The 19,768-nt window shown below is 41.6% G+C and overlaps 1 protein-coding gene across 1 annotated transcript in view; it reads left to right on the top strand.

Annotated features, from left to right (window-relative positions):
* The window catches only part of adgrl2a (adhesion G protein-coupled receptor L2a), a 97,310-nt gene that overhangs the window by 2,967 nt on the left and 74,575 nt on the right, over positions 1 to 19,768 (top strand). The window contains exon 2 of the mRNA XM_073477040.1: positions 18,198 to 18,382. Coding sequence (XP_073333141.1) covers positions 18,307 to 18,382 — 76 coding nt within the window. The 5' untranslated portion in view covers positions 18,198 to 18,306. The remainder of the gene's footprint in view (positions 1 to 18,197; positions 18,383 to 19,768) is intronic.

Below are 19,768 nucleotides of genomic sequence, written 5' to 3'. Positions count from 1 at the left end.
GGGTTGTCTTGCTTTTATCCACCACCAAATTCAAGCTCACCCTTTCTTTTATTATCTTCACCATCGCGGTCTTTGTTGCCCAACAGGAACAGGGACCGCTTTCAAGTTCTTTCAAATGGTGTGTTAGCTGCTCCATAGCAAAATCCAGCAAATGATGGACGTTGCGGGTGCGTCTGAAGTGGAGTATTGCAGGGAGTTAAAGCATTTAGATTTACATCCCATTGCTTATTTGCCGTGTAAATTGTGGGTTTGTGTTCTCAGATGCAATCCTTTCTGCTGCTAAACCACCTACATGGAGCCATACTGTGCGGATAACTGCTCGCCATTAAGGGGAAGAAACAAGGCTGTAAAAGAAAGCTATGGCAAATTTTATGTAAGGTGCAGGCCTTCAGTGGGCCAAAATACCTCCCCTTTCATGACTGATTTTATTTTACGATTGGCAATCAGTGAAATGTTGTGTGCGCCAGCGTGTTCCCCTCCCTGCCATTTTGTGAAACATTTGTTTCCACTTGCCAAAGGCCCCTGATGCAGCGGGGGATTTGGTGCCCCTGAAATGGCAGGTGAAACTTTCTGCTTGCCTAAATAATTTCCTAGCAGAACATTACACAGCAAGGACATAGGCGGTGGAGAGTGAGGGTCAATTCAAACTCCGGTGACAAGAAACAACATGGATATTAGCCGATGGCTCTCGCATAGCTCTGTGTGCACTGGTTAAGTGGCAGCCTCCCTGAGCTTGTCTGGCATCTCTTGTTCATTGCGTCACTTATTTTTGTGCGTCTCTGAAAGGTGTTTAGAAGAAAGGGAAGTGCAAAGTGCAGAACTGGGCCATAAAAACTGTCCTCCGGTCATAAAACAATCGGGCATAACATATTGACCTGGTTTCTGATTGTGACTTCTGCATTTTACAACATGTTTAAAACACTACCTCTGAGATATGTGTGTGTGTTATTAGCAGTGTGTGTTTAGGTCACTCCCAACACGAGAGAAAGAAATGTCAATAGCGTTGTGCGATAAAATTAAGGGATTTTTTTTTTAGTACTATTATTTTATGGATTAGAATTATGTCATCACATCAGTAATAATTTGTTTTTATCACTTTTTTTTAAATGATTAAGAAATTGCAAATACACTTATAATTATTGTAAAGTGCTCAAATTATATTTAATATTTTTTCATGTTATGCGATATTCTTTTTCTAATTTAAGGACGACTAACATACATAACACAACAGACACACACACACACACACACACACACACACACACACACACACACACGCTCTGACCCTGTCTCATTCTTTGTGCTATGTGAACAGGACTTGTCCTTATCTGTGCACAGCTGCAACACTATTTGGGAAAATATTCAATTTCTGTGTGACAGAGGAGAACCTGGGAGGCAAGGCTCTGAGCAAACAGCAGTTATTGCGGCTCTGCCATAGCAGCCGAGAGCAGGGCCTGGCTGGGAGAGAGGGGGGATCTGCGGACGTCTGCCAGGGGAAGGAGTAGTGTCTCGGCTGGATTATAGGAGAGCGAAGCACATCCACACTTAAAAGCCCCTTTTCCAACGAGACAGGGCTGTTATTTAGGGATGGTGTGGGTAAACACGCCAGAGCAATATATTTCCTCCATATAGGCTGCTGTTGTCCTTGACAATCGTGACTCATTGAAAGTTGAACTCCTTATTCCTTTTTTTATCTTCTTTTCTTTTTTCAAAAATAATTTCATGTCGGGCTGTGCTTCAGTAATCAAAGTCTATACTTGTAAGCACTGTTAAAATATTCTATTGGACACATTTTTTATTTTTAAGAGTGTTTTTTCATTCCCGTTTTTTTCCCGGTGCTGTACTTGCGATGTAGTTGTGGCTGTCTGTCAAATGCCTTACCTATGGTGTTGAGTTACATACGATTACATGTGATTCTTTAAGTAAAGTGCGAGATAGCATACGTAGGAAGTGACCACAACCCACTAAAAATATATATTCACTTAACACCGATTGTCTGCCTATGGGTAAAAACAAGTCAAATGGAGCTGAGACGGGTTCTGGTTCGGTATGATGTCGCTAGTTCTTCTTATGTGTGTGCATATTGACGTACTGAACGCACTTTAATTCATGAAACTTGAGTAGACAATGACTAGATTGACGTCTTTATGTTGGAATGCACTTTTAGAAGCGGCGTTGATTTGAGATGATCAAACACACCAAACAGCAAAGTCAAACTGTGAAAAAACATGAGCCATGAACATGAATGCACTCTAAAACACTGTGTACATTTGGGCTCCTGCCAGAAAAACATATTACATCTAATGTTTGCACTCACTTTTTTAAGTGTGCGCCCGGCCGCTTATTTCATGTCTATATATTCTTATTTGGTTGTCTGGTTGGTTTGGATGACTGAGGCTTTCACAAGTGATATTTTATTGTACAGTATTTAGTTGGGGGAGTGTGGAAGCTTTGTTCTCCTAATTTGGTTGCCAAGTCAGATGGAGTTGAGCGTCTGGTCTGGGAGTTTCAGAGGAATATCACAGGCATGGTAAGTTGCTAAAAAAACTAAGCTAATCAACAAAATAATTGTCTGTTCAATTGCTACCATGCCAGAGACATCAAACACAGCCGAGGTTGAGAAAAAAAAAAAAACAATCAAATTATCTCTTAATGATTGCTCACGCTGACAGACGAGTGCTTTTCCGAGTTGCTTTTGTTTGTAGGGGGACATATGTGAGGAAGAATGAAGTTTGCGGCCGCTCTCGCATAAAATTCGGCGTACATTTTCATAACGTACGTAGATATCCATCATCACCTGTAATGAAAACAATTTTATCTTATTATGTGGTTTTTGGCATGGAAACAGAGAGAGCTGTATTAGTCTATTAATTTCCTGCAGTTAATCATGAATCCTGCTGCTTTTATCCTCGCTGTACCCTCCATGTGTGGTCCACAAAAAAATGTTTCTGTTTCCTCTGCAGACTAAAGTTTGGCCCCTATGTCTGCTCTCTCTCTCTCTCTCTCTTTCTCTCTCCCTCTCTCTCTGTCCCTGCCTCCCTCCCTTCTCTCCCCCGTCTCCCTCCCTTCTCTCTCTCTCTCTCCTTCTCTGTCTTTCTCCGCGTAGATAATGTCTCTGCGAATGATTTAACCGCCCTCGTTGAGGCTCCTTCCAGTAATTGAACAAGCAGAGACTGGGTGCTTTACAGGAAAACAATAGTCATATTATCTCAGATCTCCACTACTCTGAGAATTCAACAAAACACCACCCGGGATTGGACTTTTGCGGACTACTTCGAGAGGTCTGAATGGAAGAAAGGAATCAGGTTGGCTTTCTTTCCCCAAAAAAAAAAAAAAAAAAGAAAAAAAAAGTCAAGGCAAAATGGATGCCATTAATTTTCTGTGTCGCATGATTGGAATGCATGTCTTGCAAAGATCCACCTGGGGGTAAAGTGCAGCCTTGGGTGGTACTTGGTTGACTTGAGAAGCATGCGCGTGAGAGAGGCTTGGCAATAATTAATCATAAATGTGTTTTGACAAACAGTGCTTGTAGCAATAGAAGTGCAAAACGTGCGCTAATTATTTAATCGGATGTCATTAGAATTATAAAATTATAAATAAATATTTTTACCATTTTAGCAGATTTTACACAGTGTTGTTTCTTTATTTAGTTTTTTAATTGTTTATTCTTATTTTGTTATTTTTTGCCTGACACAGACAAACCGCTTGACATGAAAATATGGCTTGAACGCCCATGTTTCAGTGTGATTGCTTCGGGTTGGAATTTGTTTTGTGTTTTGGCAGAGCAGGGGGGACCTTTGATTGTGTTGTTGTGGAGCAGAATTGACCTTGTGTGTCAGAATGAGGTTTTTCTTCGCCTTGTTTCATACGGAGCACTCTTAGACTGAAATGGCCTTAGGAGGAGCTGTTCTTGACAGAGATGCATTGTTTCAGGCAGCCAATAAACCACTGCACTGAGTGGCTACATCTGTGAACCTCATCTTGACTACAGTGTGGGGCTAGCAACAACACGGCAACTGTCACAGCTGCACCTGCTGCTGTCTCAGTACAGAGCCTCCCTCTCTGTTGCCCACAGAACCGCATCACTCTTCTCTCCGTGACAAGCCAGAGGCGATGGTCTCTGCTTGGGTCAACTAGAGAAAGGCTTCATGGGAAAACATTTGAAAACAGAGGACAAAATGTCAGTCCTGAAAAGAGATGTTAAAATAAAAATCTCTGCCCCGAGGGCCAGGATTTGGTTCTGTTGGAGCTTGGGTATAAAATTCCTGTCTGTAAAACAATTGGGGGGGGGGGGTTAAACCAGACCACCACTTGAGTGTTCACTCTCCAGCGCATTTGTCCAGCTACAGTAACAGTCTGGGGTTTGATATGACAGCAAGTTGTCTCTCCTTAATATTGTGAAGGATGAATACAGATAAATGGAGCTGACTCTTCTGTACACACACACACACACACACACACACACTGCCCTGCTTGTGTATTGAGGCCATTGAGAAGATGATCTGATCAGCTAAGAAGAGATTCAGGAGCATTAAAGGCTTTTAAATCTCATATGTGCTCATATTTGCTACGCTGCGTTTAAAAGTCACAAGGCTGGGTTCTAGTATTGGAATAATATTAACATTTTTGCTATCTGGTTTCGGTGAATACCTGACAGAGAAAACAAGAAATATCTAGCAGAAAATGACCATTGGATCATCATGCTGTCTCAGAAAAAGATTATTGGAGGGGGAACAATGCCGAGAGGATTTTCAGCCAGCAAAAGTGATGCAACATGTCCTCTTTCCTGCCAAATTGAACTTAGGAGTGTGAAAAGCAATGCAGGGACACGTCGAGGAGTGGGTCTGACGTGAATGCAGATAGTGTGGGATTAACACAGGGGAAGATTGAGCGACAGTGGCCGGTGACGTCTCTTTACAGCTTTGCTTGTACAGCTGTGCCAGGCCTGGCATTCAGTGCTGCATGTTGGATCCAACTCCTCCTCCACTGCCGGGGGGTTAGGTAATGAACATCTTAAATACTGCAGATAAGTTGAGCTCCTAAATGTGTGTGTGTGTGTGTGTGTGTGTGTGTGCGTGTGTGTGGATTGAGACATCAACTTATTGATGTATTTCTGATGAAAATTTGAATGCTTAATATTGACACCTTAGTGCATCTCTTGATTTGATCTTTTTGGCATTTGCACAGGAAAAATACATATACAGGCTGCCCTAATAATTCACCAGTCCTCCTTCTCAATGAGGTGTGAGGCGGCTCTGCTGGTGTGAATTCTGCTATAAATCACACGTACCCTGACTGCTTTATCCATTAGACCGACCTGTCTGTCTAATTCTGCTACTCAGTGCCTAGCAAACTGGTTTTTGTAATTAAGTCGAGTGTGAGAACTGCAGCCTCGACTTCACACCTGGTATGTTAATGCCGGACGCGAGACACATATTTGGAGATGCAAGAAGCAGCCACAAAATGACAATCCAGTTGAGTAGATATATGTGTTTGTATTATAGGTTTCTTGAAATCAACAGATTGAAAAAAGCACATACAAGATGCCATATGCATCGCTTGGCAGCGTGATAAGTATAGTTGATGTTTTGAATTGCTGGTCACCTTTATTCTACGAAGGTATTGGTATTGGAATTTAAATGACATTCAGTATCATTATTGTGTCGCTGTCTTTTATTTTAATAAAAACAGCCTCGTTTTCAGCTTTGTGCATTTTTCAGCTTCACCGATCCATTTCAAATTATTCATTATTTTGCTAAAGTAGAACATTATTTTTTTGGCTTTATATATTTGGGTTTTTTTTATGTCCTTTCTGTTCATCTAACTATTTTTTATGATAATATTAGGTGTTTAATCAGTCCCGGCTACCTTGTGACCCATCTATTGAGCAGTAGATGAATGTGTTACTCGCACTGCGGAAGTGTAATTGAAATTTTATTTTGAAAAGGTTTTACAGACTGTTTTATGAAGCCGACCGTGACTACATAAAACAACTCTATAAAACCTGACATTACTTTTTGAGGAACCTTCCTTATTTGGCGATAGATGACACTGATCAGGCATGATCGTCAAATTAATTAAAAGCAGAAAAACTGAAATCAAGCAAATATTCACATTTGTAATCTTAATCTGCATTATACTTGTGTTTATGCTCACATAAGAAACAACAGCCAGGAGCATTAAGCCTAACATATGTTTGTGTCCCTATGAATCACTCTGTGATAAAATCAAAGCAGGGTTAAATGATGACCAGACAGAATGCTCCAAGCAAGCTGCACAAATTCTCAAGTGCTGCATCTGTGCCCGGCAACACACGTTTCATTTTTAGCTTCAGCAGCAGCAGCTGAACCAATGTGATGAGTGCTATTCTTTAGTAGTTGATGGAAATGGGGGGAAGAAAAAAAAGCAGCGTAAAGAGGACAGTCAAATGTGGGGGCAGAAACGGACGCATTTTTGTCATTGCAGTGGAGCCAGTGGCACTTCCGTCATTCATCAGCCCGAGCTGATTACTAGTGAGTCTGGAGTGAGCTGACAGGATGCGGCTCCTGCAGCCATTACCATCAGAAATAGGTCCAGCAGGCCCGGGGGTAGGCGAGGGGCTGCACCTCGAAGAGCCCGAGACCTTCCCATAGGATGGAAAAGTTTGCTATGTTTTGCCTGATAACATCTATTTGGTGTAGCTATTTAGCATGACTTCAAAATATCTGCCGATGATGAACCCCATGAACTTTTGCTCTATAGATAGTTGTGTTGAAATGTAGCTACCAGAAACTGAGGCTGAGCCTTACAATCAGCGAGAGATGAGGTGAATGTAGCAGACACCGCAACGCCTACTCATTTTACTGCAAGGGCCAAAAAAGGCATCTTTTATTCTCTCACCTGAAAAGGCTGGTAGGCTCTGGTGCATAATGGAGGCAGCGTAGCAAAGGGGGGCTGTGCAAACATTTACTCAGAGAAAGTGCAAAAATATTCTGAAGACACGGCCACAAGACTCTCTCAGCTCCATACTTGATATTTAAACTTTACCAGAAGTTAAACGTTTTTGTGCCAAGGCAGAAATGTGTAATGAAGCTTTCATAACGCGATTCATACAACTGGAGCATGCAGCGATAGCCCGAAACAAAAGTGCTAATTGACGCTGTGGATATTTTGGTGTATAAAACTTAGAAGGATGACAGAGATGAAAAATGTTCAGAGGACAGGGCTGAATATTTATTAGCGAGACAAGAATTTCTCCTTTGAAGTTACGGTGGATCATTGCGATTGTTATTCACAGACTTTCTTTTTTGTTAGGTGACATTTTCGTAAACTTTGTGGAATGCAAATCACATCAAGACCGCATTTCTTTCAATTTTCTTTTCACTTTTGGAATATTGTAAGTCTTGATCGACTTTTCATGAGGCCGCACGTGGCCAGGGTGACAATAAAGATTAAAATATGTTTGTAGTTAAGCATAAACTCAATCTAGTTGGTGCTTTTTGCTGGTATTTTTCAATGATTGATTATCAAAAAATGTTTACGCTGCAGCTGAGGGTGGCGATGAGAAAGGTTAGACTAACGTTCTCATGTGTCTTTGATAAGCTTGAAACTTTTGAGGAAAAAAAATTGCAGCTTTGAAAGTCTACATTAGTAGAGATGGGTCATTGGAAGCGCTTGAATTGAATAGACTTGAAACTGGATTTCCTTTGAATTTTAATTTTTTTACTTAAAATGAGTAAATATTCTTCGTTATGCTGTCTGCATGCGTCTCCTGCAGTTACGTCTTGCACCACCTGCCTCGAGGAGGTGCCATGTCCGAATGCGCGCAAGAGTGATTAAAGTTGAATGATGCGGGTGACGGCAAGCAAGCCAGAAAGCTAACGGCAAGTGAAAACTTAAAGCCTGCTAGTGCTCATGAAAAATAAATAATAATTAACCTTGACTTGTGTCTCTAACTTTGCTGTGTGGGATTCTTGAATTCGGGGGACATGGGCCTTGAAAGTCCTTGAAAAGTCATTGAATTTCATGTTTTAGAAGGTGTGGAAACCCTGGGTTTTCAGGTCTGTGTGTGAGCTCAAAGAAGCATCTCATACTTACACTCTCATTTAACGAGACCATATTAATTGGGTTAGTCTTTGGACATTCGTAAGTGCATCTCACTCTCAAATGTCTCTTTTATGTTCTTACGCGCTCATCAGACCACTACGCTACACAATAATTGTTGATTATGCTAATAGATACTGGTCAAGGAATAGTTAAACCAATAACGGATCAATATATTAAACCAGCCATTTTAGTCAAATGAAACATTATCTTTCATGTGCATGACCTAGTGTATTATGTTGTTCAGAAACCACCTCACAGAGATGCTTGTTGTTGTTCAGAGGAGAATTTTCCTCCCCAGCAAGAGCCCTTGTCCAAGTATTACCTTCTCTCCCGACATGGGACTTTGTTATCACACTCACTTCATATTCATAGTGAGTCATACTCCCCTGTCATTATTTTGTATAACTTAGAGCTGTAGCAATTACACTTCAGTGGATTACCTATGCGGAGATACAGAGATTAAAATCTCTGCTTCAGACTACCTCCGGCGCGGCGGTTCAAAGGTGCGACCTGTACTGCAATCCGCTATCGTTTGGCAGAGCACGAAATTGGTCAACCTTTCAGAGTTTGTTTGGGGAATTTGAATCCCTTTGGTATTCAAAACAGGAGGGCCTTATGACAGCGAGATAATTTCCCAGTGAATGTTTTATCGCGGTCTGCTTGACAGTCTCCTGTATCTGCCTGCGTTCTCTCTCCTTGTGTCTTTAGATTCCTTGACTTTGGTCCAGTTATTCGCAGAGAAAAAAAAAAAATGAAAGAACAAAAAAAAAAGAAAACCCTGTTTGTTTCTCCCCCCCTTTTTGTTATCACAAAAGAGCAAACACATATTAAACATACACAAGGTGCAGAAGCAGTGATTGCTGTATCTGCTGTCCTACTGTGGGTGGCAGGGGACGATAACATAAGCCACAGAAACATTTACATAATTTTTTTAATCATGTCAGGCCTGAATCATGGTCAGTTGGAAGCGGGACATATTCTTCAAAATAATGTGACTATGACAAACATATTTTTTGGCCATTACCGCTTTTGTCTCCTGCCGTATGCAATGGAAAGTACAGCAGCTCCACCCTCTATCTGTATTTATTCAATGTTCGCTAAATGTTTGCTTGACGACATCGCTCTCACCCAAACTGAAGCGGAAAGTTTCCTCTTATTCACAAATCCACTCGTCTCTCTCTGGCCCATTGTACAGTGAGCAAGCAGGCGATCCTATAGCACCTAAGTTATTAAAAGAAGGGGGTGGATTGAGCCAATCTGAGCTTGTTTGCATCACAATCCCCCACACAGTACTGATGTTATGCTAATGAACACTGTGGAGAAGGCTCAGCCCCAAAACTGTCCTCTCTCTTTCACTCTTTGGGGAGAGGGCAAGGAGGAGTGACAGCGAAACTGCAAAGGAAATCTAATGATGCAGCCCTGGAATTCAAAGCAACTTAAAAATGACTCTATTTTGCTGCGTAGAAAAGTATGCTCCTTCTTTTTTCCCCCCTTTTTTCTTTTTTCGTTGAGGATACGCTTCGTGTTATTGTGAAGCCGAGCGTGTAAAACATTCATTTCTGAGCAGCGGCTAAATGCGTTTTAGACATTTTCTGTGTCTTTAAAAAAAATAAATAAAATGAAATGCCAATATACCTTCATCAGGTTTAACAAGCACCATTACCTGTCAGGGCAGTACTGAGGGAAGATTTAGGGCTGACAAGTGATCGCATTCAGGAAAGACTACACCCACTTCTTTTGTCTGCAGTTTCCTGACGAGACACGCGCTATACCTTGTTTTAGGTTGTCATACTCTGCTTCCCCTGTCTGACAAAGGCATTCATGCCATCTTTTAGATTGAAAATAGATATGGCAGCAGTGGGATAGGATAAACTAAGCTACAGTAGATCCTCTCCACTGCTGAAATCATTTCTACAGTATTGCTTGTCACTGTAAGCGTACAGTCTATGGGCCGTTTTCTATTTTAGTTAGGACTGAGATTATGTGACTTCCCTTAATTTGGCTGTGTTTGTCCTTCCTCTGAGCCACAGAAAGGTTAAAAGCCTCAATTAGACACCGAGCCAAGGTCTGCCACATTATGCACAATACTTCTAAAATGAAAGAATTAGCACCCTTCAAAAACCTAACTATCCACCACTCTATCCACACTCGCAGCTTTCCAAGCCTGTGCATTTTTAGGATTTTTTTGAATAATTTAAGGAATATTCCAGGATGGAGTGTCTTTCTTTGCTCTTTCTTCTGTACTGAGAGAAAAATAAATGACGCAAGAGCAATGATGGGCTGAATCTCGGTAAAAGCTATCTTTAAGCTGTTTTTAAATATACAAGTCACTAAGGAGGAAGCAAACAAAGGAGAGACGGATTTTAAAGCTTTTAGACAATTGAGATGCGGGTTGAGCAAAATGGGCTGTGACTCAATATCAAGATTGTGCATTCAGTGCTATTTAATGACACATCTTTCATACAAGGTGGAGTTGAAACGTCCCCCTCTACTTTTTTTTTTCATCCTTAAGATAACCACTCACTTTGTCTTTTGTTTCCCGTTGCACAAATGAGTAAAGACGTGGATAAACTGCTTATTTGCCTGCGTGCTCCGCTTCCTTTAAAGCGTGTCTCTGACAAGTCATCTTCTCCATTACCTTCTTCATGTTTTGTGTTGCTGCCCACTACCTTAAAAATTAATCATCCTGTTTAATAACGCCTCACGATCACAGTGCATTATTGATGGCGAGGTCCTTAATAGAAGGACGGAGTAGGATTTTTAACCATTCAGCTGCTCATTTTGAAGGGGGAGGAGGGTCACAAAAGCTGCTTACTGGTGCATAGCCGAGTAAATACACCACTTTATTATCATAGACTAAAACCAGGCCCCAGTGCTTAAAAAAAAAAAAAAAAAAAGCTTGGTCCCTTTTATGCAGACAAAGAAAATAGATAAATAAAAGACGTTACACAAGCTGCCGAACTCAATCATAGTTGTTCAATGAATGTGACCCCAGTGAGCCAAATCTCTGACCTCAACTGTTTATTTGTCCGCTGTAGTTCACTTTCAAGCATGCAAGCAACATGAATGACTCAGACACATGTGTGCCCGACACTCAACGGTTGTGTCTTGCTGTGAAATGTGCAGTCGTTCATGGTTTTGTCCCCACTGCTTGACCTTGCTCAGCCACATCGCATTGTATTATTTTTGCATGAACGCAACGATGATTGTACTTGTGCTGAAATTTAGAAGATGAGTTTGGGAGAGCGTCCCGGCCAACCAGCGAACTCTGATTGTATAATCCTTGATTTGTTTTGACTCATTTAGCCATGGCAAACCGGATCGCGCAGCAAATGTTTCTTTTATGGTGTCCTTATGTACACTTGGAGTTAAAGTATTTATGTGCACACACTAATTGGATTCTGGATAGGGTAGCATACACTACATATTGCATCCGCTCTGTGTATTCCAAGGTGAATCATGCCGTGTCAAGGACTTATTGGAGTTGATTGGCAGGTACTATCACCATGAGATGCCCATATAATGGCAGGTCTCCCATTCCTGACCTTCCTATTTATCTTGCTGTATTAATGTCAGCCTATTAATTCCTAAGCGGAGGAACATTTGGCAAAGACACCGTTTAACGGCCCCGGCTGAATCATTCTTATCTCAACAGACCTGAAAGGAATAGTTTTGTGCTATCAGCAAGTGGAAATGACATTTTGAAATTTCATTTGAGATAATCCACTTCACTTCCCAGTAAAACATCAAAATTACAACTAAAAATGTATGGAACCTGTATTAAAACTTTGTTACCATAGCAAATCATCGGGCTATAATCCGTGTGGACAGACAGGTGAAGGTATCTTTTTGGCACTAATAGGATTTTTGTTGCATTGCTAAAGTGATTATGAGGGTATGGATTCAATATATATGTTCAGGCAGAGGGCATCGTAGCACTCAGTGCCTACGGATACAGTGAAAAAACAACACCTGAGACCCATAAAAAACTTATTATATATTGACATTTTTAAATAAGTGGATATTCACTGATAAACGTGGGTGTTTCACATTTAAAACGACACAAGAAAAAAGATTTTATTTGCCTTCACTTGAATTTGTTTTTGAAAATGCCTCCATTTTTGTCTCCATAAATGTATTGATGAGCGACATGTTCCAGAGTTTGGCTCATGATTGCTTAATTTAGTAGCCATATGTCCTGACCAGTGGGGAGTACTCTAATCGATTAATTGAGTGGCTCATAAAAATGATCAATGGTGCAAACACTAAGAGCAGTGAGCATGACAAGCCCCGCGCTTATGTCACACGCTCCGGCTCCCTCTTGCATACTGCTGTTATTTTCTGTGGAAGTGTGGCTTGCAAAAAAGCTCCTGTAGGTAGTGATTCATTTAATCCAAACATTATGATCCACAGATTCAAAAACAATTGTGTTTATGTAGATTCAGATGATGAAATGGGTTAGGTAATGCTTGAAAACTGCAATACAGTGTAACCAGAAGGGATGTGAAAAAATAGCCTTCCTGATCAGACCTCTCTGCCATAATAGTTTTGAACTATCTGAGATATTATTTTTTGCTAATAATGTTCTAATAAAATGTTATATAACACATTTATTTAACAGAAAAATCCTCATGCTTTGCTTTTGTTTCCCCCTTGTTACTCGTGTAGTCCCCCTTCTCCCTCCTTTATCCCCAACCCTCCCCTCCCTGAAGCGGCCAAGCTGTCCTGTTGCGCAGCATGCGTGTTTGACCTGGTATTTCACTGGCTGAGCTCCTGTCAGGGTCAGGGCCTGCGTTTGGGGCCTGGGCAGTCATACAGACTTTGGTTGGGTGTCACTCAGCTCCTCTGGCCCTGTGCTGCTCTCAATCATTCCCCCCAGCAGAGTCAGGGTCAGCCTCTGATTCCTCCCTGCCCCATATCTGACTCAGTGGGGCTCCAGACTCATCCCATCACCGGCCCAATCTCTCCCCTCTGGAGTGCGAATTTTCTGATTTACGCTTGCAAATTGTACATCTTCAGCAGTGTCAAAGCAGGAACACAATCTCTTTTGGGAATGTATTTCCTCTGCAGCTGATGCTGAGTGTTCTGTGCCTAAGCCCAGTGTCCCCAGGTAGTTCAGTTTTTCCCTCAAAGTGGGCAAGAGAAACAGAGATAAGAGGAGTCTTATAGTATGTATGAATTCATGTATGAGGATGCTGTTGGGAAGACCCAATAGAAACCAAATGTGCTCTCCCTACATTCAACATGTGGTGGTCTGTTGGTTCTGATTTACATTTCAGTGGATCTCCGGCCCCATATTTCCCTTCCTTTGCATCCCTGTGATGTTCCATGACAATTAACATCCCAACTCTTTCTTGAGGTTTGTTGAAAGCTTGGGGGCTAATTCAAGGGTCAAGCAAGACTTGCAAGCTGTCAATCTTTCATTGTAAGTGGAGCCCCCCTCCCCCACCCAGGTTCTTTATTCCGGGCCCCCCCTCCATTCTCCCAGACCTCGTTTGTAGAATGGCCCGACTCTTCCTCTATTCTCCTGTGGCCCTCTAACAGCTAGAGAGGGACAACCGGGACCTTTGTCTAAGGAGCCCGGCATTCTTTCACATCTGCCTCTTGTTTTCAGACCCCCGCTGCATTCAAATTTCAAACTGTCCTTTTCAATCAACCCTCCTCCCCTCCCTGTTAATAACCCCCTTCCTCCCAGTTACTAAGCCATTTATTTTTTTTAACTTAAGAAGACCAACTGAGCTCCTGCACTTCCCAATTTCGTCACTCAGTTGTCGATTATAAAGCATTCTGTTGTATTGCGACTATATCAGGCACACATATGTTTAAAGCCTCCGGGCTCATGCCCCTGTGGCTTCTCCATTTCTCCGAGTGCTTCAACATCTGTCTGCAATGACTTCATATTTAGCCAAAACAGTGTGACGCCTGTTGACATTTTAGCAATCTGTGCTTAACAGTCACAGAAAATTGCCCTGATCATTTGTCTCGAGCATTAGAAGCAGCCATGTTGACGATGATGCTCTTTCTCATCTGTCCATTCCCCCGTATAAACTCCAAAACCTCCAGCGCCAGGATGCCAAAACATGCTCTGAGATCACATCCAAGTCGAGTGCTATTTAAAAGAAGAAAAAAAAAGTCAAGGTATGATCACCGACGGCTTCTGTTTCAAGGCGGAGGGAGAGAAAAGAAACCCCCAGCTGAGAGGGGAGACCTCAGCACGTTTAATGAGGAGAATGGCAGTCAGGCAGTCTCCCTCCAGTCTGCGCCTTTGGTGTCTCAGCATGTTAAACACTCACAGCATGATACAAAATATATTAAAGTATAGGACTGTTATCATCGATTTACAGAACACCCATCCCCATGTACTAGGGATCTACTTTCTGCATTTTTTTTCGTGGTAGGGGGTCTCGACTGCCCCGGAGGTAGAACTGTTTAAAGGCATTCTGCCTTTGTCTTCACATTCTAACACGAGGTCTGTTGAGCATGCTGCCTCTGTGTTTTTTTCTAACACTAAGCAATGATGACAGGCAAGAAAGAATAATCATATTGATTCAACACTGTTATCTCAGGCTGAGACTTATAATAGTTTGTTTACATGTGTAAACACGAACACCTGCAGCCACCAAAGACACACAAATATACTGAAAAGCTGGATTTTAACCTGTTCCAGTTTAACTAATTTTGCTCTCAGGTAAATTCAAAACTGGGAACTAAAATACTGCCTTGAGTTGATAGTTTCAGGTTAAACATCCAATATGTAAATTCTATTTAATTCTTCTAAAGGTCTCTCAGTCAAAACAATGAAAACAAAAGAAGGAGTTTGATGACATTATCAAGTAGCGTGGGATCTTGGGAGTTGTCGTCTTAACCAAACAACCACAGTCGCTGATGAATATGTATCCACATGACTTAGGCAGAAATGTGCACGGACGAGGTAACGTTTTAAAGTTTTATTCCCGTTCCCCTGTTCTCTGTGTTAAGTATCGCTGGAAACATTTGGTATGATATATAAACACAACTCTACAAAATACGTAACGAAGGTCCTTTCTTAGACATTTTAATGCAGAAGTGTAACATGTGATAGCTTCAAGGAGGCAATGTGATGTGATGGACGACATTTCACCAGATAGACTTAAACAAATTTTAGGTAGAGCCCCTAATCCACTGCATCCACTGCTGAACAGTGATGAGAAAATCTCTGTGTATACGTCCACTCTAATAATTCAATTACAACCAGAGTAAGGCAATACACCAATTATTGCAATTATCATGTAAAGACCTTAACCAGGTTATCTTAACGTGAGTCAAGGTCGTAAGCCGAGTAGGCGCAGCATCAGTCTTCAAAATTGCACTTGGCACGAATATCCCACAGAGTCTGTGTTTGGATTCTGTGCACGCACCACAGAGGTCACGGAGCGAACCAGATGCAAAGTGGGACTATATTTGATAAAAGAGTGACAAGACTAGGGATAGTGGGGAAATAAAACTCGTTTTTTTTGAGTGACAGTGAAAGGGATTTAATGCTACAACCAGCACCTCAAGTGATAGAGCCTCGGTGAATGCGCTCTGTAAATTTTGATGTTAAAAACAATCATTACCAAACATGTTGCTTTATGTTCATGTTATATCACTACTTCCTGTTAGCATGTATGCATATGGATATCAAACAACTCATGTAAACATCACTGGGGACCATGTAAACACCTTAGTCCAACTGCTTCTTTAATCTGAGTTTTCACAGTAAATTATCTTGTGCATCTTACATCTTGTGAAAATGTAATGATTGAAGGGGATTAGCATCACTCAGATCTCAGCACATGCAAATGTGTGTTTGATCCAGGTATTGTCTGTCTCACCAAGTGGACAAAACAGTAAGACTTTGTGCGAACGGATGAAGATCCTTAAGCCTATATGCTCACTATGCAGCTTTATCGTGGAGACAATCAGCTTAAGGCCTCGTTATCCTGTGTGGACCTTCAGTGTAGGCTGATTATTTGTTGCCACTTCCCTGATGAATTTAATTCCTGCCACGTGCACGGAGCAGCTAAAAAAGACGGGGGTCAGGATTTTGCTGGAATCCAATATGTTTGGTCTCAGTGATCAACTTTCATTTGTCGAGTCTCATGACTGCATATTATTCCATTGAAACTAAATACACTGTGGCTGCGTGTACTCTGCTCCTGTTAACCTCTTTTAAATGGCTCTAAAATTAGAGGTCTCAGGTGAGGCGTAATGTCATACTAGATGAGCTGATTATGGCAGGCTTAATTATAACTTTGTTGGCTAATGTGTGTGCTCTGCATGTTTTCCTCGGTGATGAATTATTACACTGTCTGAGATCTCAGACAAAATAGATCAAAGACTCTTCAGGCCGTGGATATTCTCCAGTGTGGAGGAGCAAGCCGAGGCTGATTTCTGCAGCTCTGACTTCAGATGACAATAAGAATTCCTCACTGTGTTCTGTCGAGTTCTCTTGTTAGCTGGTAGTATGATGGATAACATTCAGTCCCTTGAATCTTAACAAACAGTTGCAGGCTGTAGACAAAGAGAAAAAGAAATTGAATGTTGTTTTTGAATGTGCTAAAAAAGAACACCAAAAAAAAAAAAAAAAAAAAAAACAGTTTCTAATGGGGTCCTATGTGTCTTGTTGCCAGAGTGATGCCATATCCCATGGTGAATGTGCTAATGGTTCATGGGAGTGCGAGGACTGAGCTTAGCCCAGCAGTGTAAACACACAGACAAAAGGGAGCCGTTAGGAGTGTGAAACGCATGCCTGGGCGAGCAGGTAGGCATTAGGTTTCACCCTACACAGCCCCGGCACTGTATCCATGACAGGGAGGAGGCCATTTGCTTTTGTAGCGAAACAGAGCAAAAACAAACATTCAAACAGACTAGTACTAGAGGGACAGGTATGGATGAGGCAGGGAGAGAGGAATTCTGGTTTGGAGAGATGTAAGAGAGGAGGAGGGGGTGGGGAAGGAGGGGAGAGAGAGATAAGGTGGTTTGTGGTCAGTCACAACAGAGCGAGGTGACCATTTGCTTGGTACTGTTTATTTGTTTGTTTGGCAAGGCCGTGGGGGTGGAAGGAGTCACAAAAAAATCAGTCAAGTAGAAGCAGTGTTACTTTTGAGGCTCTGCTTAAGTAGAAATGAAATACAGGCAGCAGGAAAATTGTACTTAAGTAACACCATACTCGAGTAAATGAGACTGAGCTACCTACATTATTACACACCGTTTCCACATTTTGTGAAATACGTGATGCTGGATGTTTCTAACAACAACTTCATGTTAAAATAACTTCAGTATTTGACCAAACAAGACATCCTATATATCTCCTCTATTATCAAATAAGAGTTTTTCCATTGATTACTAAAGACACCAACCAAGCTAATGCGAACCAATATGACTGCAGCAGGATGAGAAGCTCTTTGGCTAATGTTCACCAAGCTATTACCACGGATAATTTTAGCATTTAATGTTACTGTCAGTTAATTTAACATTTCCGCCCTGTGGTTGTAGACTTTTGATGTCGAGTTACAATCGCTCAGTCCCTGATGCCACTTTTCTGGAAAGTTGAGCGAATTCTTCCTCTGAAAAGGGTTGATATGAAATGTTAAAGCGCAGGGGGCTTTTGTTGCGCACTACACCGAGAAACTTTAAAATCGCAGATAATGTGCCACTTTATAGTTTCAAGATTTAAAAATGATCTTCGCAGTAGGTAAGGGAAATCTGATTTGACACAGCGCTGATAAGGTTAGCATAACTTCTATAGGTCACGAGGAGATGAAGGAGAAGGGTGGGCCTGATCTGTTTGCTGGTCCCACCCAGCTCCACCTCCCTGCCAGTGAAATGGTGAGCATTCAGCTACCATTAAGGGATTCCCCTTCTCAGGATTATTGACCTTCTGGGCTTATTTGGATGGCTTATGTGGGTTTGTAGCATTTCACAGCTTAAGGTTTGTCACATTTTCTGCTGTGGCATGTAAATGCAGCATCAAGTGCCTTTTGAGGAGAGTGTGACAGGGCGAATTCCTCAGTAAAATCACACAGGACAGAGCTCGCACGTGGACTAAATTTCAACCATGAACTGAACGTCTCTGTCGGTCTGCTCCACAGGTGACAGGATCAATGATGAGCATCTCTGAGACCAGCTGGCTTGGACTTTTTTAATCAGAGCCTTTTAGTCACAACACAAACCTGCCACAAACCATCAACTCCAGGCGCCATGGCATGCTCCCTGTGGAAACTACAAACCTTCTGCTGGTTTCTCATCACACTAGCCCAAGTGCACTCCACAGAGGGTAAGTACATGAAACAGCCGTCTTTGCTTTCTCTGTAAACATACCAATTTGTTCTCATGCCACTATTTCTAAAGCAAATTTTGAATGAGTATTGTTTCCAGCTCACTGACAGCCAGTGGCAGAAAATATTTCTTGCTATTGTCTTATTTAGGAATTTAGCATGAGAAGTGAAATTGTGACTCAAGCCAAAGCTGCTCCTCTGAGTGCACGCAGCGCTTGTGTAAGTAATGCAGCTCTGAGGACAGTGGGCACAGGCGGATGGGGGATAATCTTGAGTGGTTTCATTAGTTGGTAAATTGTGATTTGTCTGAGATTTTCTGCTTGAAAGCGTCAGTTGTTCCCAGTGGCATCAGAGCTGGATCCATTTGTAAATTCCTTGCTGAAAATGTTCCATCTCATGGCATGCACACACAGATTTCACACCTCGAAAAATATAAAGCCTGAATGTGTTTTAATCATAGTGCATTTAGCTTTGATTAAATCACTCTCAGCTGTGTCGTGATTCCAAGATTTATGCATCAAAACCATATCTCATAAACCGTATCCTCAACATGCCAGTGTTTAATCACAAGAATCGAGGTATGTTATTTTGTAGATGTTTAATGATTGGATTGAGAGTAAACCAAAGTGGGCATATTTTCAGTGGAATATATCAGATGAGCCATTACCGATTCGGTCCATTGGTGCCAACTGTTTGATCTCGAGCCAACTGTTCACTATACCCGCTTTATTGATTTCTAAAAACCTCAATCATATAGGATTATTGATTTAAGTTAGGAAGGTAATGATTTCTCAAGATGCTTAATTTACACTGCAGCAGGGCGCGTAGCCACGATATATGTTCCCATATGTTTAATACCTCACAAATCTTCTGGCTTGGATTTGATCTTCCATATAAGAAGTGTGAAATCTGATGACTATGTGGCCTCTATAGACTTACATGAATTAAGGAAACCCAGTGGGTCACAGAAATCATTTAAAAGTGTCCGAACATGATTATATGTATTCTATATATGTTTGCACTCTGACATATCATTTTGGCAGCCGCATGCAAAGATAAGAGTTTGCAATTTCAGGGGCTAGGTGGATATAAGTAAACCTATTAAGGGGGCGGAAAGATAGTCGTCACCCATGAGAGTTTCTTCCTCGGTTGCGGCGCCTCTGGTTTCACCAGGTGCTCCATAGAACTCACCTGGCAGCGTTTGAAGGGTGGGAAGCCAGTGAGGGATCTTGACATTACAGACAATGTGTGGGGAAAAGCTAATCTTAGATGCATCTTTTTGCAACCACCTGATCTTTTTCTAGTTCTACTTGTTCTACCTTTTTGGTGGAAAAACAAATCTTCTAGTTGTCTGTTACTTTACTGTTCTTGTGTTTTACATCATC

Source organism: Pagrus major, chromosome 11, assembly GCF_040436345.1.
Source record: "Pagrus major chromosome 11, Pma_NU_1.0".
In the NCBI taxonomy this organism is placed as follows: domain Eukaryota; kingdom Metazoa; phylum Chordata; class Actinopteri; order Spariformes; family Sparidae; genus Pagrus; species Pagrus major.
This window is presented reverse-complemented; position numbering and strand designations above follow the sequence as displayed.